Below are 22430 nucleotides of genomic sequence, written 5' to 3' on the forward strand. Positions count from 1 at the left end.
CAACCGAACCTATGGATGTATCATTTTGTTCGTGCCGATTTCTCTCCGCTCATCTCTTCTCTGTGATATGATCATCCGTGTTGGTGCGGGAATGCGTTTTCGCTAAAGCTTTTTGTTATCGCTTATATCTTCTTGAGTTACTTGTTATTTTTTGTTGTTGTTGTGGTCGTCTCTCCTACGTTCGTTTCGCTTTTCGTTTGCATTCTTTTGCAGTTTTCTTTTCATCGTTCTATTTCACCACCACCACCACAAGCTCTGTGCCCTTTTCCCTTTTTCCAGGAACTGTGGCGCTCAATTTATTCCATTCAAAGCACGCATCTTCTTACAAACATCCTCCGGCATTCCCTATGGAGGAAGTCGAAGCATGGGCATATTGACAACAGGTCTTGTAACATTCTCGCTTTACTTTGCTTGCCATTCGCACACACACACACACACACGCTGTCGTTTCGCACACATCCGTGCGATCTTTTGCCGTTCTACCAATCTGTTCCTCACTTTTGCCATCGAAACGCGTCCTATTCGTTCATTTATTTTCCACCCCGCTTTCCTCTGTTTGCCCGCTTCTTGTTTACTTGGGTTGCAGTTTACAAACGGCTCCGCGACCGGTTCGCATTTCTCTAAGGTCGCCGGGTCCGTGCTGCAAGCGGAGACGCCGTTGCCCGCCGTGTGGCACGTTCGGACCAGCGTTCTTGGGTGCCTGCCTCTAAAATTTGGCACCAAAAAGACGTGCCACTACTGCCCACGATGTAAACAGTTTTGCAACCCACAATTTGCACCTTTACTTAAATGGTTTATATGTTGATGGTACATAATTTCGGGAGTTTATTGGGGGTTGGGGAATAATTGTGCGTGTGGGGAAAGAAGGGTAGATTAGTCGGTTTTATGATGATTAATTTATGGCTATGCAATTGTTATTAATTTTTTACACTCGTTAGTAAATAAGCCAAAAGAAATTATGTTTAATAACAAGTCCTTCATATATATTACAGGGGTTGTAATCCTATTGTAGGTATTTTTGTATGTGACAGTTTCTTTTTCTATTTTGGCGAGAAAGGGAGTAACCTCCTATGTTCGTTCAAACCGATGTTTGCAACTCCCATATTCATAGGGTTAATTTCTCATTTTAAGACGTCGACTATCCAGAGTCATAATTTGCCTATAGTAACTGTCACTAAAAATCAATCCAATTAGTGGTACAGTCAGGCAGGCCATGACCGACAACGGTTGTTGTGGCAAAGAAGAAGAAAAAAAGAAGAGCTGCTCGATAAAATTTACCAACTGTTTCCAATGAAGCGGGAAACCCTGTAACGATACGTTTAAGAGTTTCGAACGAATCTTTAACGAGCGAACCAATATTTTATAAATTCAATACAATGTTACTTTTCAATGTCCTCCCTTCCTCCAACCGTTCCAAAGATGCACAACAAAAAGGATCAGCAACAACAGAAGAAAAAAAAACCGACTCTCAAATAAACACGGATCGTAATCATCGCTAAACCACAGAAGAAGAAGACGAAGAAGAAAAAGAAGTAAATCCGTCGAAACGAAAACGAAAACAGCATGTAAAATTGCACATTAATTAAACATACATATCGCACATTCGCAAGAAGCCTCCCCATCGGGGCAACACGCTTACTATCAAACCGCACGGTGGTGGATGGATATGCTCAACCGCAACGGCACCCAATCAACAACGACTTCTGCGCTGGCGTGCATGTGTGTGCGTACGTATGCTCTCGCTGCCCGAACGAATGTCCGTGGAATTCAGTTAATCTGTGGCAGTTTAGAACTGGCCGATCACGCCGAGTCCACACTTCGGTTTTGGCCGCCAGCGAGGCAACACACATCGTCTAACGCCGCTTTTGCCACGCGCGCGCGCGTCACGCAACTGTTTCAGAGCTTTCGGTAGTTTTGGGTCGTCGGCACGTCGCGATCGTGATCACGGTTTCACAGTCACCCTGCGGTAATAATATGTTTATAGTGCTCTTGTTTCTGTGCGTGTTATTGTTTTTCCAAAATTTTATACAAAAATAAACCATTAAGTAGTGTGCCAATGAACATCAAAGCGAGAGTTGTTGTGAATGAGTTTCATCCACCACGCGAGCCCCTGTGGCAACATTTAAAACTGTATTCTGTGCCTCGTGTGCGTGATCGTGTGAGCCCCTTTTATTTTGGGGCAAAGAGAGTGAACGAACATTAAAATTCCGAACGTTCGGGGCGCGGTTTGATGTGATGAAGTGGAAGTGGTTTTGGGCGGGCTCTCTCTCTCTCTCTCTCTCTCTCTCTCTCTCTCTCCCTCTCTCTCTCTCTCTTTCTCAAATGTCTGGTTTTGGTTGTGTATAAATTTAAAATTTAAAGAACAAATTTACTTTCAACTTATCGTACTTGAACGGCGCGTTTCGTGGTCTTCCGGTTTGTGGCCGAGGGCTTATCAGTTAGACAAATCAATCTTTTTTTGTCAAAAGAAAGGGAGAACACCAGTGCAGTGCGTTTTAGTTTATTTAATATTTAGTTTACCGTTCTTTCTTAGTTTGTTAAAAAAAAGTTCAATTTATACCATTTGCCCGCGTGTATAAAATTAATTTGAGTTGAAAAAATAATTTGAAATGGTATTAGTGTTGGTGTCATCAGTATAGTACAGAGCACATAAATCGTCACCACGATTCGTGCAGCGTAAACATATCGAAAACAAAATTGAGCAAAGAAACGACGGCTCAGAACGTGTTTTGAGGAGGTTTACAGTACATCAACTTCCCCTTGAACAACAACTTGCTGGCGCTAACGAGCCAACCAGCAATGTTGATAGTTCAGACAACGATCGTTAGTGACTATTTTTTAGGGATTGTTTCTTTAGTTTTGTTCTAAAAAAAACATCTTGAACGATCTTCAGCACTTCAATGTATTTCAACGTTGTACGTATTTTCCTATCCCACAGTGATCTGACCACCAATCCGCGCTAATTACAGTGCCGCGTCGATTGATCGGAAAGCCTACGCAATCACCTTTTCGGTTTCTGGTGACAGTGTCGATTTTTTTTAAAGCGAAAGTTCAACCTCCAGAAAGTTCGACGACTTCGGCGAGTCCGATCAATACGACGAAAAGAAACGATACCAAAAAACAAAAACGCGCGTACGCGCCCCACACGCTCTTCGCGTACGAACTGCGCGACGACCTGGAGCTGGATTCCGCTGATACAGCAGCGTGGTAAGTTTCGGGATGCCATATGTTGTTGTTCGACCAAGAAGGGGGGTTGTAGATTTTACAAGTTGGACCAACGGCGCGCGCATAGTGCACGATTTGTCGAACCACGTGCGTTCGATCGATCTCGTGCTGAATTCGCATTGTGCTGTGTCGAGACATGGACCTTTGAACAACCATGAAAGAGAGTGCAGAGTTTTAATGTAAAAAAACTCAAAATTGTGAATCAAACAGTCACTAGTCACTGTGTACAATGGGGCGCATTGTGAGCGGTAGATTGGTGGTAGCATAACCCAACTTGAGCGCTCTTTATCATCCAAAAAGTGTCATCTGGTTCTGTTTGAGCTCGCGTTCTTGCTTGCCACAAAAGCAAAGAGAGAAAAGAACAACGAAGCCACATTGGATGACGCAAAACGCTCAAAATTTGTAGAGCGTAAGCAGCTGTACAAAGTGCCGTGTACTTGGAAACCGTCTAAGACATTTTTGAACGCCTTTGAACGGGTTTTGTCATATTCTAGTTAAATCTTTGCGCATGCGAACTGCACGCTGCCTTACCCAGCTCGTGCCAGCTAAATGGGTTGAAATCATAGACGAGCTTTTTACAATCGGGATGACCGCTGTACGAACTCCTCCGGCTCCCACGATGCTTCTCTTTCTTGATCGATGAGAGGTAGAAGCGGCGGAAAATCGCCACCCGCGCCACAATTGGCGAAACGGTCTTGAATAATAGTTCCCTCGCGTGTAGCACACACTACACCTTCGGTTGGCCTTCTGGGACACCGAGTGGCTGGCGCCTACCTCCGGCACACGCGAGACCTAGACCGTGAAGTTCACTTTCCCTTCACTGGCGGTGCTGACGATTATATCTGTGCTGCCCGTATCTCACCAGGGGTCAGGAGGCCACGGGCCAGTGCGAGCAGCAGTGCTACCAGGCACGTTTTCCGTCTCGGCATCGATATATATATTGGGAAGATAAGCGCTACGGATTAGCGGCATGAAATGATGTTTTAAAAAACGGTCCCAGATAATGATGTGTTTGGCCCTGCACGCGTATTCCGCATTCCCCCTTCTTTTTGGCTGCAGTAATCATGAGCGCGATCGAAATTTTGCTACATTTAGTACAACAACGCTAACGCTTGGATATTGATATTTGTACTTTGATGATTAATCTACGCACGGGAATGTCTGACACATTCCAGAAAGCTCACCTGCAATCCTTCGCATAGGCCATGACTGAATGGATTAGAAAATGTCGACCCTCGTGGGGTGGGTTTGCCACTTCCCTACTTTAACCCGAAACAGGTCTCCCATCGGAGTTCGTCGCTCCACGCTCCACTTTTCAGCACGCCAGCAACCGCTGGGATGCGTCCACTGGTTAAGCGTTCCTCATTAATAACTTCGTCGGACTAGCAACCTTCTGAACCGGTCCGTTGCTAAACTCGGCACAATCGTTGTGCCGATCTTATCCTTCTCGTCTAATTCCTCGTGCAGTCGGCCGGAGTGCGGAGTGCCGATGACCTACACTGCGCCTAGCTGAGCTCCATCGCTACTATGTACGGTGTAGTACAACCACATTCCACCTGCTGCAAAGCTTTCTTATGTTGTACACACGGCGCCCGTGCATGGCCTCCAAAGGTATGACCTTGACTTTGAGACGCCCGTCTATGCCGCACGAAATAACAACCGTCTGAAGAGGTTTGTTGCGCGGCGTGGTGGAAAAGTGGTCGAACAAGTCCTCCACTGCTCCAAACGTGTGTAATTCGCACAATCGTTCGGTAACCGTTTGCTGGATGGTGTTGGTTGGGTCCGGAACGATCGTCATCCAGCGTCGATCGAACGCTGCTTTACTTCGGCGCTCTACGTGCATACCATGTTTGCAGCATTTTTGGGAAAAGGGCTTGGCTAGTGGCAAACACTGTGGCACTGTGCTTTCTCGTTCTTCTCCATCTCGCTCGGTTCCACTTCACCAACGCCAGCCAAAACAAGCCTCGTTACCCACATTGCCACCACCCTGGCACGCTGCCATACTTGGCTGCCCACGGTTGATCGTTAGTGATCGTGTCGAATTAAAAGCGACCGGAAGGTTCGTTAAAAAATCGTATCAAACTGTGCTGCTAATGGTACGGTGAAAACGGTACGCTCCCCAAACTGTTCATGCTCCCTTCGGGCGGTGTTTACTGGTGCTTGTTTGGTGCTTTTTCGACCGGTAAGCTTCTCGTGGGTGTGCACCATACGATCGTGTTCTTCTCGAGCGGCAACCAAAATCTTTGCTACGCGCGAATCTATCGACCCAGAACGTCGAACCTGCACAGTTCGTTTCTTCCACAGTTTCAGCTTTGCTGGCCTCAACGATCGCACCCACACAGTGTCTGCCGAACGGCAGACCGGCATGTACGTGTTTGTCTGCTTTTTTAAGGGAAAAGGCGTGGACCAAAAACTGAACATGTGTTAACCATATTTGGCAAACCCGAATGTCCGGCTACGGAGTCAGCCGAGCGCCATTTTTTGTTTAAGTGCTGCAACTCTTGTAACTCTTTCATTTCATTGTTTGCTACCTTCAAAAGCGTACACCGACAGTGTAAAAAGTTGTATATACTTTTTGGTACGATGACGAATTGCTTTTCAGTGGTTGAAAGTTGCAGCTTCGACCTTATTTCTTTAGAAATTTTGCTACGGTCGCTGCCTCAAGAGCAACAAGATCTTCATGGTCGCAGCGGGTGACCTGCAATGCAACTGTCGACTCGGTTGATCAAAAAAAAAAAACTGAACAGTCTGGTTGCGGCTGGATTTGCATATTCATCCACCTCGACCATCCAATACCAACCAATATTCGCGCATTTCAAAATTCACCATTTCCATTCTTCGCTCAGCGGCTCCTAAATGGCATTCATTAGCAGAATGTTTGATGATCGCCCAACAGTCACGTGGAAGATCATCTCAAGATCCAACTGCTTCGTCTTAGATGGTTACTCATTGGTGGCGTCTTCCACCGAAACAGAGGACAAAACGATACCGGTAGCCGCTTGGCATATCGGTTACGCACGACTTCCGTGTGACGCCATTTAACGGCGCAAAACCGCCACTGCTAGCGCGCCACGACCGCGCTGCTACACACCGGGGCAAATAAAGTTCACTGCTGCAACCCCTTCGCCGAACACCGGCCAGGTGGGGTTCGAGGTTTTTTATCTTTAAAATTATATATATTAAGGAACTTCTACCTTTCATCCCATCCTCGCGCCTTCTCCAGACATGGCTACCGCATGTAGCATGTACGTTTCTTTGGCTAGAGCAGCGCCGCATTGGACGATAAGATAAAAAAAAAATGTATGTACAGCCATGCTGTGTACCACCTTCTACGGTTTGGTGCTGGTGGAATGGGGAAAGGGGATGACCAAAAACGTGTTTGCCGAAACGTTGCCGAATTTGAGCGATTGAACACAAACATATGCACACGAGCAGTCGATGGCCTGGTTGGTTGGTTACGTTCCAGCCTTTCCCGGTACTTCGATACTCTGCGCGCTTGCACGGTTCGTGTATGGGTTATATCGTACGGACTACGTAAAAGCAACCCCATCTTCAGATACCAATCAATGTTGTTTGTCTCACGCGAAATAACACCGTCACGTGAAACGGTCGAATTTATGGCGTACCGGAATTGTGTGGGCTAGCCGAACGATCACGAGTTTTGCGGGGTGATTTAAGAGGACTGGAACGCAATAGGGCGGACAAACCCACCACACCGGTGCCAGCAGGTTTCGATTAGTCATGAACGAGCAACCAAATTTCGAGGAAGTCGATGTTCGATGGTTGGTTGGGGTTTTGCACACGTGACGTTTGGGTTCTAAATTTTGGAACTGATCTGATATGATTCATCAAAGACATCTGGCGAGATAAGGGGGTAGATCTTTAGGAGGGAGTGAAATCATTACAAAACTGATTGAAAAGCATAACAAGATGTCATACGGCGATTCTGTCACATTCGACTAACTATAAATGGTATTTTGGTTGAGAAACACTGACTTGTACTAAAATTGTACTAAACATTATTTTTACGCAGTTTCATCGTTTTATACAAGATTTAAGTGAAACAAACGGTGAAACATGCTAATTAACTACTATTCCCTACTAATTGTGCCCCACTTTCTTCCCTCTCTACAGATGCCGCCCCAGAACTCGATCGAGCTGACGACCAAACCGGAGGCGGAGAATGGCGCCACGGGCAAGCTGCTCGCCAACGGTAACGGTAACGGCGACACGGAGAAAGCAAAGGAGGATCCACCCACCACGACGCTGATCGTACCGCCGGACGGTGGCTGGGGCTGGCTGGTGATGGTTGCATCCTTCTTCTGCAACGTGATCGTCGACGGTATTGTGATGAACGTCGGCAGCTTCCTGGGCCCAATCCGCGACGAGTTTGGCGTAAGCGAGGCGGAAGTAGCACTGGTTAGCTCGCTGCTGAGCGGGTTCTACCTGCTGACTGGACCGTTCGTCAGTGCGCTTGCTAACCGTTGGGGATTCCGGATCGTCACCATCATCGGTGCGGTGGTGGCCGCCGTCGGCTTCTTCGTTTCCCAGTACGCGACGAGCATCGTGTTCCTGTACGTGACGTTCGGTTTCATTGGCGGGGTGGGCTTTTGCTTCATCTACGTCCCGTCGGTCATTACCGTCGGGTACTACTTCGAGAAGTGGCGTGCCGTGGCGACGGGCATTGCGCTGTGCGGTTCGGGCGTCGGTACGTTCATCTTCTCGCCCGTCAACGCGATGCTGATCGAGTCGCTCGGCTGGCGCAGTGCGCTGGTAGCACAGGCCGCCATCATACTGCTGTGCATTGCTTGCGGTGCCATCTTCCGCCCGATTCAACCGACCGAGGTGACGGCCACCAAGGCGGCAGACACACCGGCCGACAAGGGCATTCTGCTGGGCGAGGGCCTGCCGGTCGTCTACACGCGCCCGCTGCCCGAGGGCCGGTACGCGTACTCGATGCCGAACAGCTCGCACAACACGTGGATGGGAGCGAACCCGAACTACCAGTACCCGACGGCGGCGGAGATCTTCCGCCAGGGCAGTGGGCACAACCTCGATCGTCGTCCGTCGCACACCTCGGGACAGCTGGTGAGCCACAACCTTCAGAGCACTACGAAGAAGTTGGAAAAGATCCAGAAGCGGCTCGCCGGACAGATGACTCCGGACGATACGATCCATGCGCACGGCTACCCGACGGCACACCACGAGCTCAATCCGGTCGGTGAGGCGGACGAGGAGGAGACGGAGAATGGCACGCTGCTGGCCGCGCCAGAGCAACAGTCTGTCACCATTACGACGGCGGCCGGTCGCCGGCACACCGTGTCGGGCAGACGGCCCAACGAGCCGGCCAGCTCAAGACATGGATCTAGACGCACCCTGAACGATGGCGCACGTCCAATGTATCGTGATGATATCTTCTTCACCGGATCGCTGGCACGCATTCCCCAATACAAGTCGCAGACATCGCTCGGTTACCACATGTCCGTCACCCGGTTGCCTACCCAGGCCGACGTGGAGGAGACAGAGACGGAACAGTGCATGGTGTGCCCAGAGGCAGTCCGCCGCACGCTTGTCACTATGCTGGGCATGTCGCTGCTGAAGTCCATCTCATTCATGATGCTAGCGTTCAGCGGGTTCCTCACGATGATGGGCTTCTTCGTGCCGTTCCTGTACGTCAAGCAACGGGCGGTGGCCGGTGGTATGGCGGATGAAGTGTCGACGTTCATTGTATCGGCTATTGGTGAGTATTGGATGCCTTCCTGTTACCAACCTTTCCAGACATTAATGACCCGCTTCCATTGTACAGGCATTTCCAACACCATTGCTAGGGTGGTTTGTGGAGTGTTGACGTCGTTCAAGAACATTAACGCACTGCACCTGAACAACGTAGCGATCACGCTTGGAGGAATAGCCACCATGATGAGTGGCATGTATATTACCGAGGTTTATCAGTTTACGTATGCAGCCATTTTCGGACTTGCCATCGGTACGTATTGATATCCCAGCATTGAACTCCCTCAACTAACGAACTAACATTACCTACACTACACTTGCTATCTTGCAGCATGCTTCTCGGCACTCCGTTCAATTTTGGTCGTCGACCTGATGGGACTGGAAAAACTGACCAACGCCTTCGGTATACTGTGTCTGTTCCAGGGTATCGCCGCTTTCCTTGGTGCACCGATCGCTGGTTAGTATTGGCCCTTCAGTACATACACGGTTCCTATGATACGTCCCGGCCACTAAACACGATGCTCTCTATACTCCCTCTTGCAGGATACTTTACCGAGCTGACCGGTACCTATGACGCGTCGTTCTACATTTCCGGTGCACTTATTACGCTCTCGGCCGTTCTCTGCTACCCGCTAGCCTTTGTCAATCGATGGGAAAAGCAACGCGCTGCTAAAAAAGACTCACAGAAGGTGTAAACACTGCTGGCAACTGGGCAGTGAACACTTCCGAGCCGGAGGGTTTTAATGAAGGAGCCGGTGTTGGTTTAATGAACGATATCGAGGAAGCAATATATCGCCATCCGTACACGCCGATGGTAGGGCTCTGCAAGGAACGCGATTCGGTGCTATTTATCATTGATAGGCTCTCACATACGGCTCTTACTGTTGACACAGTCAACAATCATGGCCACCCCGGGTCGGAAGCAACTGAATTAAGTAAGCTAGTAGTAGTAGTAGTAGTAAGGTAGTGTTTGAATGATTTGCTCATCCAATAGCATATTGCTAAATCTAGGCCCGGAAGTTGCCGATGATCATTTGCTTACACCCGGTGCGGTTCTAAAGCGATGCTGCGAACGATGGAAAGGATCGTTTCCGCACTGGAGCTTAAAGCTTACGCTAGAACACATCATCAAACGCCAGCTAGTGGAATAAGCAGGAACTAAATTTGCAATACTGTACGTGCTTCCAAGCAAATAAGCTTAACGATATTAATAGCTTTAGTTAACGAGTTTCGTGTACCAACATTCATCCCCATTTACTTGTCATTTTTTAAGGGTTTTAAACATGATAACATTAACAGCTACGAACACAACGATGCAATTCGTTTTTGTTTGCATATTTAAGGCTATTTTTTATGGTTAAGTCAAATCATAAGCCATTTTCCATTGCAAAATTCACACATACACACAGGCCTTTATGGATGTAACGCTTTTTGTTATAGTAATTAAATGCTGTTCCACAATTTTATATGTTTACAGAGACTGACCAACGGTCAGCATTAAGTGTGACCGCAAATACAGAGAGAGAGAGAGAGACAGAGAGAGCGAAAGGGTGTTAAAAAGTTCACTAAAACCATTTGCTAAACACACATACAATAGGAACAAACACAAACAAATTGGCTCCAGCAACCGATCCTAAAAATGCTATAGTACACACACACACAAACATAAAGGGAACCACACGGTGTCACACTACAATAGAGCAAAAAGAAAACGTTAGACAAATAGCAGCCGTAGTTCCTACCTTTGCCATACACTGAAAAGCACTGTCAAGCCCCGATGCCGAGATGCTGATTCACTGCAGACGCCGTCTCGAGAATACGGAACCCATTAATTATTATTTAGATTTGTAATTTTACACTCCTCATTAACGGACTTCTTCACACCTCCTTCTTGTGTTTCGGAATTCCCTGTGCAATAAAGTGTCTGCCCTTCTCCGTCTTCCGACCGTGAAAGCCAGGGTGTGTGTATGTGTGTGTGTGTGTGTGTGTGTGTGTGTGTGTGCGTACACACGTGTACAGCAAAGCCAAGCCAATCCCCCAACAGCAAGTTGGAAGTCAATAGAACCCCAATACGTGAATAAATTATCTGTGATATCAGCATATACATATGAGCTATCTTTATAATATGTTGTTGATATAATCCGCAGACATCACACGGACGGACGGGGTGGGGTACGATCGTGTGCGATCCGCAGCCCCACAACAAAACACATCTGCACCGTTCTTACGTTTTCCATTTCTCTAAGGTACAGTCGCCTCCTCCTGTACGGCGTGCAGTGGGGACGACTGTTAGCTCTTCCCGTCCCACCAAGCCTAGGAAGATTATTAAAGCCAACATCAGTAACATCCATTCTTACATCCAACCACCACACACATAGCTGTAGCTTTTAAGCAAGACAACGCGTACCGTTAAGATTGAAATAAATAAGAATTGTCTGGAATTTGTACATTTTACGTTCCTGCCTTCTGTGTAAGCCTTTTTCGTCTACGACATGAAAGAACCCTGTGACGAAATGAACCAACGAAACAAATGACGCAACCACGATCCCGTTATCAACACGATTTCCTCCACGACCGTAACCATTTCGTTCGGATTGCACCATATTAATGGGACATCGGGAGTTTCAAAATCTACTTTCTGTTCGTCGATTAACGCTCCACAGAATGTAACGGTCGATACAAACCCCCATCCTAGCAGACGTTTGTCACTCACACACACACACACACACACACACACACGAGCGCGTAAGCCCAAAAGCTTCCGCGTGTGACGGAATTTCACGCACAGCACGGACCCGCACCATTGTGCGCAGGCTCGCCGCGTAACGGAGCCACCGTCTCTTTGGTCCTCGGTACAGAGCAAGCTTTGCTCGTACTGTTTTCTTGCAAGATATCGATTATCTCTGGCATCTCTCGCCAACCATAGAGCTGTGGTCCCGTCGCCTTCGTCGTCGTGGTGGTTGCTGTCGTGAGCGTTGCGGAAAAATTGGCGTGCCTCCGCCGTATTGTGGGCTGGATTTTAAGGGCTCGTGCGTGCGTCTGATCTTTTCAGTGGTTGTTTTTCACTTCAAAAAAGGAGCATATCCTTTGAAGCATAGTGTAAGATTTCCCGTATTCTCGATTGCATATCGGGTATAGCGTGTACGTGTGAGTCTGTGTGTGTATGTGTGAGTAATCTTACTGGTAGTGTGTGCTCTCGCCAAAACCAGCTTTTACGAGGCCATTCATCAGGATCGAAAGTGCAAAGCTGGATACTTCACCGTTCCCTACGCGGTCCTGCTTATAGCAAAACTAGCTCTAGCGAGAGGGGTAGCACAGCAAAGTAAAACCCCACTTGAACCAGGTCTCAGGTCGGACGGACGAAACTCGGTGTCAGTTTTCACTTACGTTATGTCATTCATGTAAATGAATGAACGGTTCGGAACGGGAAAAGAAATCGATGCCCTTGTGGAAAGTTCGGTCCGGTAGGTGTGGGCTTTAATCCGTTGTGGGCACAGCAGCAGGAGCCAGTGTGCCCCCTCTCTCTCTCTCACGAAGCGAACAAACAAAAACAACCAAATCCCGTGAAACGGTTCGTGCTGAATTTGGTGGTGATCCAAGGTTGATTTCCAACGTGGAATAAATTATTGATTGCCCTCAGCGAGTGACAAAACGCAACCATGCAACCCTTTTCGAACGACTACGGTGGAGGGTATGGCGGTGGTAATGGGTACGAGGAGCAGCAGCCCCAGCAAGAGATCCCGATGCGTACGCAGGGTGTCGCCCGGCCGATGGTTGACCCGGAGGCCATGGGCGAGGTGGACCCAACACTGTACGTCTGCCCTAAGTCCTTTCGTAGTACAACGATCTAAGCAGGTGCATCCCGTATTTCTCGTTACTATAGCTACCCGCAGGCGAAGGAATCGACACACAAGATCCGGGGCAAGTCGGACATACTGGAGATGCTGTTCGGTTCCGTCGACCAGGAGCTGCTGCCCGTGAAGACGTTCTACTTCTTCTTCTACTCCGCGTTTGGCTCACTGTTTCCGCTGATGGGAGTGTACTTCAAGCAGATGGGCATGAACCCGGGTCAGTGTGGGCTGCTGATCGGTACGCGTCCGTTCGTCGAGTTCCTGTCGGCACCGTTCTGGGGCAGTTACGCGGATCGGTAAGCACACGGTGCACAGCGAGGAGAGGAGCATGTTTGCGACTGAAAAGTTCCCTCTTTCTGCAGCTGTAAAAAGGGCAAAATGTTGCTGCTGGCCTCGCTTGCCGCGTGGATCATCTTTACGCTGCCCCTCGGCTTCATTCAACCACCGGCCACGAGCTGTATCGAGCGCAAGAATGCCACCGATTTCGAGCTCCGCACGCCGCAGGTTCCGCGCATCCTGAAGCGCTCCATCGACGAGAGCATGCTGGAGGAGCTGAGCTTCGGCAAGTATGCGACCGATAGTGGCAGTTCCTTTACCAGGTGCGTTTCAACCAGTGACGTCTGCCATGTGGAACGTAGCCCCTTACACTATATCCTTTTCATATCTTTAGGGTGGAACGTGCGGCACGTCCCGTGGCAGCGGCCGGTGTATCACCACTCGACGTAAGCTACGCGAACAACTTCAACGAGAAGCTGCACCGCGATTGGGTCTCGCCATTGTTTTCCTCGATCGTTTATCGTACAGCGGTACGCCAAGATCTGCCATCAGCAGATAGTGAACAGCAAACTAGCTGGCCATTACTTAACGCCTTTCCTTCTTTCAGGACATTCAAAAAGCCTTCTTTCTGCTGCTGCTGCTCGTCATCATTGGTGAGTTCTTTAGCGCACCGGCAATCACGCTGGCAGATTCGGCTGTCATCACGATCCTCGGCGAAGACGCCGACCGGTACGGGCATCAGCGAATGTTCGGTTCGCTCGGCTGGGGTTTGGCGATGTTTTTCGTCGGCATTGCGCTAGATCACTCGACCGCCTTCCCCGACCATCCTTGTGGGCCGGAAAAGCAGGAAAAGAACTACACCATCTGCTTCGCGACGTTCTCCGTGCTGATGGGTGCGGCACTGATTTCCGCTACACAGATCCAGTTCAAGTATGACTACTCGGTACGTCGATGCAGGTGGTGCAAGTGCCTGTGGGAGCATTACTCATCCCATTGCTTTCCTTCATTTTCCAGGAACCACAGGAACCCGTCCAGGTGGAGAAGGTACCCCAAGAGTTAACACACGAAGAGCAAATGCAGGCACAGTTGGCACAGCAATTGCAGTTGCCTTCACTGGCAGCCACCGGTACAGGGATGGCCAGTGCTGCGCCGCCACCAGCAGCACTTGGAGCGCAGGTATGTCGTGGTCGTCTGTAGAGCAAACTCCTTGTCTAACGACTTCCCTCTTCTCTCATTGCCAGACGAAAATGTTCGCCCAAACTACACGCGAAATGCCGGAATGGGTCACGGTGCTGAAACAGTTCAAGAATCTCAAGTGTGCCTCGTTCCTGTTCGTGGCGTGGTTCATGGGCTTCGGCATCGGGCTCATCTTTACGTTCCTGTTCTGGCATCTGCAGGACTACGGTGGCTCACCGACGCTGTTCGGCGTTGCGTCTGTCATCAACCACATCTCGGAAATCTTTGCCTACTTTTTCAGCTTCCGACTGATCACCCAGATCGGACACGTGAAGGTGCTGTGCCTTGGGCTGGTCGGTAACATTCTTCGCTTCCTGTACATCTCCTACCTGAAGAACCCGTGGTGGGTGCTGCCATTCGAGTTTATGCAAGGTATGTAGAACTGTACAGTATTTTTTACTAAAAGAGATAACGATGAAACTTCTTTGATATTTAAGGCATCACTCATGCTGCCGTATGGGCTGCCTGCTGTTCCTACATCGCGCACAACACCCCACAACACCTACGATCTTCGGCACAAGGTAAGTCGGTGGCAGTGTACGGGAAGCGGGCAGGACACTAACCGTGCATCGTTTCAGGAGTACTGCAGGGACTGCATCATGGGCTGGGTAGAGGCTGCGGTGCCGTTATTGGCGGTATGTTTGTCACCTACTTCGGCACAACGGCCACCTTCCGTGGTTACGGTGTGATCTGCATTCTCGTACTGGCCGCCTTTGTGTTCATCAACTTCTACCGCAAGGATGAAGGTTTCATCTCGGAAATTCCTACCACGGAGGATCCTCATCAGGTTAGATAGCACACCGTAGTTCGATAGTAAATGGTGTGATTTAACTCACTGTTACCTTTCCCTCCTTAAACTAAAGGTGGCAGAAGAGACGGCTCATCTGGCTCCGCACGGTGTCCCGAGCAATCCCATACCGCGGGCCCTCTCGAGCACGCGGCTCAACGAGATTGGTCAGCAGAACGTTGACAATGGCTATGGCACCTATCAGACGACTGGTGGTGCACTGGATGTGCCCGGCGGTGCCCCCAAGAATCCGTTCGGTGCTCCACAGGGTAATGTGTACGGTGGAAATCAGTACTAAAAAGTGTAACGCTTTACACACGACAGAGACCGCACACCGGCTGCGTGGCTGATGTGGTCGATATGATTGAATTACTACACCGTAAAACGCGACAGAACGTTCGAACGACTGAATCCGGTAGTAGATACAAGTACTTGAGGGTGATGATTAAAAAAACACAAATGGATGTCTACAACAGCAACACTCTGCGAATGTGAAGCGAATGTGTATTCCCCTATCGGTCTCTCCCTATCTCTCTCTTAAGATATTGAGCGATCCAGAGTCTCGGAACCCATGTACATGTGCTCAAGCGAAGCGCCATTCAGCCATTCCGGCCCAAAAACCGCCGACGGCGACAAGGACGACGACGGCGGCTAGCTACTAACTACAACTAAACTATTACTTTGATGTGCTATGATGGTAAGACGTGTGCACGGTGTAAGTGGATGAGTGACATGATAAGCTACACAACCATTGTCTCGGGACTGTGGTTGTTAGTAACCTATTCTTATACGTCAGCAAATGCAAAAGAATCAGTTAATGTCACTGTACCCGTTACAAGTAACACTCTGTTTAAGATCCCACCCGATAAGCGAAAAGAAAAGACATCCTACCGCAAGCTTTCCATTTTCCTGGATCGTTTTCCCGCCACTACGTAGCGGGCAATTCTTGTAGTGCTATAGCACTCAATTTATTAGTACATCCGAGCTACTGCTGTTGATCTGTTGCTTTCTACGTGCAGCATCGCCTCCTCCCCCCTCAAAAAGCAACATTCGATTGTATTCAAATAGCAAATTGGAGCAAACTTTAGGAATGCTATTAATACTATCTATCTATCAATCTATCTTTCACCGCACATCTCTGGTTGAGGAGTTCGTGCAGGTGGACATGGTGAGTCTGTTTAATTATACCTTAAGTAAGCGGGACATACGTAGTATCCTAGCATTGATGTGAGTGAGTGAAGCGACATCTACCGGTGGAAAACGTGTTAAGTAACGCGTTACTCATGGCAGCAAATGACAGGTAAAATCACGTGTTAAAATCTCTAGGGAAGCCCTCGAACACCCTGAAACAACTGTTGAACAAGGTCTAGTCTAGTGTAGTCTAGTGTGTTCCTGAGTTTAGGAACAAATCAAATTCTAGAGTTCACATGTCGGAATAGTAACGATAGCAGGAAATGTGCTACAAACTTAACTATTAGATGTGGTTGTATTGCGCTCTCTGTCTCCCTCACAGGGGAATCACGTTTCCCGTCACGTCTGTTGGTGTGTTTTTTGTGTAAGTGTACTGACTAAGCTGTCCGTTGCATCTCTGTAATGGGTGAGAGACGTAAGTGTACGAATGGAGTGGGAAAAAATAACAGTCATTAAACGATCAACAGGAGCAATGAGGACACATAGTATCAAATAATCTACAGACTCGATACACCAGTTTGGAGCAGTTCTTTAGCAGATAATTTTCTTCTTTTTTTTCAAACGAAAAAAATAGATATGCACACACCTTAACTACAACATGAAACGAATCCAAAAGAATCGAAAACAAAAATTACGAAATACTACCAAAACCATACCATGGCACAACGAATGTTCGAATCTCATTTGCATACCCTCGCGGAAGCTTAACTGTGTACTCGGTTTAGGGACTTTTAATTTTGGCGAGTAGCTCATAAGTTTGCAAAGCAAATTCTACCCCAGCCCTCTGCAAACGGTACAGACGAGAAACAGGATAAGGCACAGGAACAATCTGATATATGTAGTATAAAACAACAAGATGGTATCAAAGTGGCAATTTTTACGACGAACGTAAACAACACACGCAAAAGCTTTATTATCTCTAGCGAGACATCAGTGCGCATATCAGTTTCCAAAAACCTTACACGTGGATGGTATTTTTATTGAGAGAAGTATATTTAAACCAGCAGCATATTAACTTACGCCGGACGGGATGGCACTATGGATGGTTTTGTTTTTTGCTAGCTCGAATGCCACCGGTGTACCTGTAGTGATACAGACGCGCACTCATACAAACACAAATACAAATGGGAAGGTGTGCATTCGATCGTGCGCCATCTTACAGAGAGTATTTACTAAGTATATGGCTGGAGAAGCAAACAAAATATACATATATATACAAACACACATTATGATTATTGTGAAACTATTGCACTTATGGCGAGAATGTGGTCCGTGGAAGTCTCAACTCGACAAAATCTGAATGCACACCCTTTAAAAGTACTATCTTTCTGTTAGCGTTAAAAGGATCGTAACGCATTGCGAAATGTATTAGTTACTGTGTTACCACCGGATAGTACGGTGCCACTGTTTAACGCTTGAAAAGTATTATGCGAACTAAATCACGTGTTATTTATTTCATAAGAATCGGTTTTTCTCGTTACACTGCTATATTGATCACTCTACTGTTTGAAGTCTAATCGTATCCTTGTAGATGTTTTCGTGACCTAACCGTAAACGATCAACCTGAATATACCAGTAAAACAAAAAAACAAACCCAAATAATATTAATAATAATAATAATAACAACAATACTAATATCGATCAACTATTATCACTGATATTAAACAATCAAACAGGGCAAACAAATTTGCCGTTCCAATACATCCGATGCCCATGATCGATGTACAGCACAGAGAAAGCGAGCACGTGTAAGAGCGACTCACCGAAAGACACATCCCCACACACACACGTACAAACACATACACACATACGCACAGACACACATTTACACGTACATGAGTAATGTAAGAAAAGCACCGCTAAAGAAATTATGCTGTAAAGATATCTCTAACTGCGTACGCAAACTCACCAATCATGGGCAAATAAAGACAAAACGTTAAAAACGTAACGGTGGTGTTTGTTGCGTTGGAAATTATAGAATTTAAGGCATCCATCCGAAAGTAGTGTCTATGTCCTTTTTCTTATTTAAGGACAGCAACAACTCAAATCATTCCCTAATCTTTTTTCCTAAAACCCAATCGATCTTCCAAATTCCGGTGCATTCAACATTCAAACGTTATGGTTGTATTGAGTGTAAATCAGAGTTTTGTAACAAATTCGTTTTGGGAGGCCACGTAACTGTATTGCTCGACACGATTTGATGATTTGAATTTGAACACATGATATATTAGTGTATTCAGACGCTCTATTTGTATACGCCTAGAGCGTTAGAGCTTTTTAGTTAAGAAAAAATAGTGAATTCTTATATTGAAGCTACCTAAATGAGGTGCCACTAGGCTTGATAACATGCTAAGTTGATCTGATTTGTACTGAAGTTCTCCTGATCTTCTTTGGATATTGGCTTTCTTGTTCTTCTACTACATGGGGTCTCCAAACTGTTCAGATCGCTGGCCACATTGCTTCGCAAATAACATTTTTCAGGGCCATCTTGACACTACCTTTAGGTATTGAAAACGTTTAAAGCTCGTTTCGATACGAAGATTTAAACGTCTGCCAATATACCGAATTCTTGCAGCTTTTTATTGTTGTCGTTTGAGTTCTGTCTTTGAAAAGTAAAAGGTTCGCGGGCTGTATTTTGGATACCCCTGTTCAACTGTTTAGCGTAACGACCAGAACACGGTCATGCCGGCCTGCACAGGCTTTGGAGACATTAGTCAGTACCACGCAGCCGGATAAGATAGTTCTTTTGGGGAGAGGGTCTCTAAATTAGGTTTGAACCCTTGAAGGACATGTTGTTAAGACATATTAGTTGACGACAGTACCGCGGGATCGCCCCGAAGAAATGCAATAAGAAAGAAATTAAACCGAGGAAGTGTACCTAATAAAGAAAACGAAAATCTCACCTGGGAATTTCTTTTCAACACCGAGCGAGCGCCCTCTGCTCGTCAGTTTCGAAACTAAACTGGAATGCCCGCTTTGAAATCGCGGAAATGTGCGCTAAAATTATAAGTGACACTATTTTCACGATATTTCACGGTATTTTCCAGTTTTTCACGACTACTGCTTCAGCCGATACTTGTTATTCTGTAAAACCGTGAAATGTTTTGGATTATTCAATTTTATTTTCCACAAAAAACTGGTTTGCTACACACGGCCATTGTTTGGATCTCTGCCTACTATGGACAGCTGGCGTAGACTACGCGTCCAAAATAAACTAATGGGATTAGTATGATTCTAAGATAAATTAATTACTTTGGTTAATTTTGAACAATTACAGCATTTTGTTGTAAAACTGTGTTTTTTTTTTTTTTTTTGATAAAATAATAGTTTCGGCACAAGATGGAATCGAAAACAACAAGATAGCAAATAAGTTTTCTTTTTTTTCTCCACATGGAGTTTTGCCTGTTTCGCTTGCGCGATTATCGCGCTACCGTGTAGAAAAGCTTATCACAGCCAGTTGGTAGCTGCCTGTTTAAATTTCGTGGAATTGGTGGTTTTACGACGAAAAAGAGGAATAAATAGTTCCGACCAAATGCAAAGGGTATAATTTACCGATCAAGCGACAAATATGAAGATTCAAACTAGTCCTAAATGGTATTTAAACGCCAAACATTAGAAGGTTTTAACAAACTCTGTCCCGTAGTTTGATTGTAAACATTGAAACCTAGGGTTTCACACATACCACAACAGCCCTTATACATACACGCATAGACGTCACTCGTCGTCGTCTGCCTATCTGTCAAAAGGGGCATCTACGAGACCAGATAATTGAACAGATTTTAGCTAAAAGTGTATTGATAAAAACGAATCGTGCATGAACTTAGTGCTAAAATGAGTTCTATTTACATGATTTACCTCTAGTGTCATTATAATTCACAATTGCACTCACACCGTTGTGCATACTTTCCTTCTAAGGACAAAGTACAACAAACACTACTCGTCATATCGAACACCTTTTCATAACAAACCGATGGTAATGAACATGTATTCCCATCTTTCGGGAGGTCGGGCTAACGTACAGCTGCTGCAGGAAGCAGCCGTACGGGAGTTTGTAAAGATTCTTGATCGCTGCGAAGGCACAAAGGTAAGGCGCAGCGCCTAGTAAATGTATGTATCAACTCACGGCAAAAACTCTTACTTTCATCCCACTTTTCTAGGCAATCATTTGGGATGAGTCATTGGGTGGGCCGGTGGGGCTTGTGGCACGATACACGTTCCTCAAGGAGCACCACGTTACCAAGATGTATCCGCTCCGGTCGGAAGCGTGGACGGACATCGATGTGAAGAACATTATCTTCATAACACGCCCCCATCAAACGCTGATGGATTACATTGCCAACAACATTCACGAGGAGGAGCGGAAACGAAAAGGTTTTTCTGACCGCCCCTTCTTCTCTAGTGACGTGAAGGTTTAATGCAGTTTTCCCTGTTTCAGTTTCTCGCAAAGAGTATTTCCTGTACTTTCTGCCGAAAAAATCCTTCCTGTGCGAAAAGCGGCTGCAAATCAAGGGCGTACACGGCAGTCTGTCCTACATTGGCGAGTTTCGCTGCGAGTTTTTCCCATTCGACAACGATCTACTTTCGATGGAGCTGAAAGATGCCTACAAAGAGATCTACCTCGAGGGTGACACGAGCAGTCTCCACCAGTCGGCGTGTGCGCTTGTCGCGTTGCAGAAATTGTATGGCCGCATTCCGAAGGTGTATGGCATCGGCGGCTACGCGCAGCGCGTCTGGGAGATGACGAAAGCGCTGACCGAGGAGGACGGGCATGTGATGAACAGCGAGAAGGGTGTCATCGATCAGATGATCATACTCGATCGGTCGACCGACCTGATGAGCGTGCTCGCCACGCAGCTCACCTACGAAGGGCTGATCGATGAGATATTCGGCATCAACAATACGACCGTCAATCTGCCGGCGGAAAAATTCAACACAGGCGAGGGTCTATCTACGGACCGCAACACGGAGAAAAGCCAATTCATACTGAACTCGAAGGAGCAGCTGTACGCGGAGCTGCGGGACAAAAACTTCAATGCGGTGGGGGCGGTTCTCTCCCGCATGGCCAAATCGATACGATCGCGGGCGAACGAAAACCATGGCGAAAAATCGATCCAGGAGCTGAAAAAGTTCGTCGAAAGTTTGCCCCACATCAAATCGAACGAGCAGTCGCTGGCCACACACACCACGATCGCCGAGCTGGTGCAGGACGTGATCTCGTCGCACGCCTTTCTGGATGTGCTGGGCTGCGAGCAGGAGTTTCTGCTCTGCTCGGACGTGGACAAACCGAACAGCTTCATCGAGGATATGATCGCGAAGGAGGCACCGCTGCGCAGTGTTCTGCGCCTGATCTGCATGCAATCGATCGCTGGGACGGGGCTCAAGCCAAAGGTGCTGGACTACTACAAGCGCGAGCTGGTGCAGGTGTACGGTTTGAAAACGCTGCTGACGCTGGGTAATCTCGAAAAGGCGGGACTGCTGCGTCAGCAGACCGGCTCGCGCACCTATCACGTGCTGCGCAAAACGCTCAACCTTACCGCCGAAACGCCGGAAGAAGTTTCACCAAAGGACATCACGTACGTACACAGCATCTACGCACCGCTGTCCGTGCGCATCATCGAGCAGCACCTGAAACCGAACGGATGGCAACTGCTTACCGAAAAGCTGTCCTCGCTGCCGGGACCAACGTTTGAAGATTTTCAGGCATCGCCCAGCTTGAGCAGCCGGCGTGGTTCGTTCACCAGCGAACTGTCCCAGTCCGACATTCCGCGCGTGATTGTGGTGTTTTTCGTCGGAGGGTGTACCTTTGCGGAAATATCAGCGCTTCGCTTTCTGGCGCAACAGGACGATAACAACGTCGAGTTTCTCATCTGCACGACGAAGTTGATCAACAAGAACACGTTCCTTGATTCGTTTATAGAAAATTGAGCTGGCTAATAAATGTATGTTATCTAATTGCTATATCCTGCCTTCATATGGCTGTTAAATGGAAAAGAATACAAAGCAAACGATCTTGTGCCTAATTTTGCAGCGCTCTGAGTGAATTGCAAGCATTTTAAAATGTACAAAAACTTGTAACTGAACAGTTAAACCAAGGTCTAATGTCACATCTGTATGTGTGTGTGTGTGTGTGT

General features: G+C 47.3%; 3 protein-coding genes across 5 annotated transcripts; all 3 read left to right on the forward strand.

Moving 5' to 3' along the window:
• Nucleotides 1-1761: 1761 nt before the first annotated feature.
• On the forward strand, nt 1762-11412 carry LOC121603505 (monocarboxylate transporter 3). 3 transcript variants are annotated; one of them, XM_041932323.1, is made up of 6 exons: nt 1765-1997; nt 2939-3207; nt 7360-8965; nt 9032-9211; nt 9290-9415; nt 9502-11412. In XM_041932323.1, exons 3-6 carry the CDS (start codon nt 7360-7362, stop codon nt 9651-9653), a joined length of 2064 nt encoding a protein of 687 aa, XP_041788257.1. In that variant the 5' UTR covers nt 1765-1997; nt 2939-3207; the 3' UTR covers nt 9654-11412. The 3 variants fall into 3 exon arrangements, with proteins under 3 accessions (XP_041788258.1, XP_041788257.1, XP_041788256.1); XM_041932322.1 differs by having other exon boundaries at nt 1765-1966; XM_041932324.1 differs by lacking the exon at nt 2939-3207 and having other exon boundaries at nt 1762-1966.
• Nucleotides 11413-11822: 410 nt separating this feature from the next.
• LOC121603504 (major facilitator superfamily domain-containing protein 6) lies at nt 11823-16784 on the forward strand. Its single transcript, XM_041932321.1, has 10 exons — nt 11823-12769; nt 12842-13105; nt 13172-13408; nt 13480-13615; nt 13693-14028; nt 14100-14261; nt 14327-14693; nt 14759-14842; nt 14900-15108; nt 15185-16784. The coding sequence occupies exons 1-10, from the start codon at nt 12618-12620 to the stop codon at nt 15404-15406; spliced, it is 2169 nt and encodes a 722-aa protein (XP_041788255.1). The 5' UTR covers nt 11823-12617; the 3' UTR covers nt 15407-16784.
• A 2975-nt stretch (nt 16785-19759) lies between these two features.
• LOC121589959 (vacuolar protein sorting-associated protein 33A) lies at nt 19760-22257 on the forward strand. Its single transcript, XM_041909253.1, has 3 exons — nt 19760-20383; nt 20457-20670; nt 20735-22257. The coding sequence occupies exons 1-3, from the start codon at nt 20270-20272 to the stop codon at nt 22222-22224; spliced, it is 1818 nt and encodes a 605-aa protein (XP_041765187.1). The 5' UTR covers nt 19760-20269; the 3' UTR covers nt 22225-22257.
• Nucleotides 22258-22430: the final 173 nt, after the last annotated feature.

Source organism: Anopheles merus, chromosome 2R (assembly GCF_017562075.2).
Source record: "Anopheles merus strain MAF chromosome 2R, AmerM5.1, whole genome shotgun sequence".
NCBI lineage: Eukaryota > Metazoa > Arthropoda > Insecta > Diptera > Culicidae > Anopheles > Anopheles merus.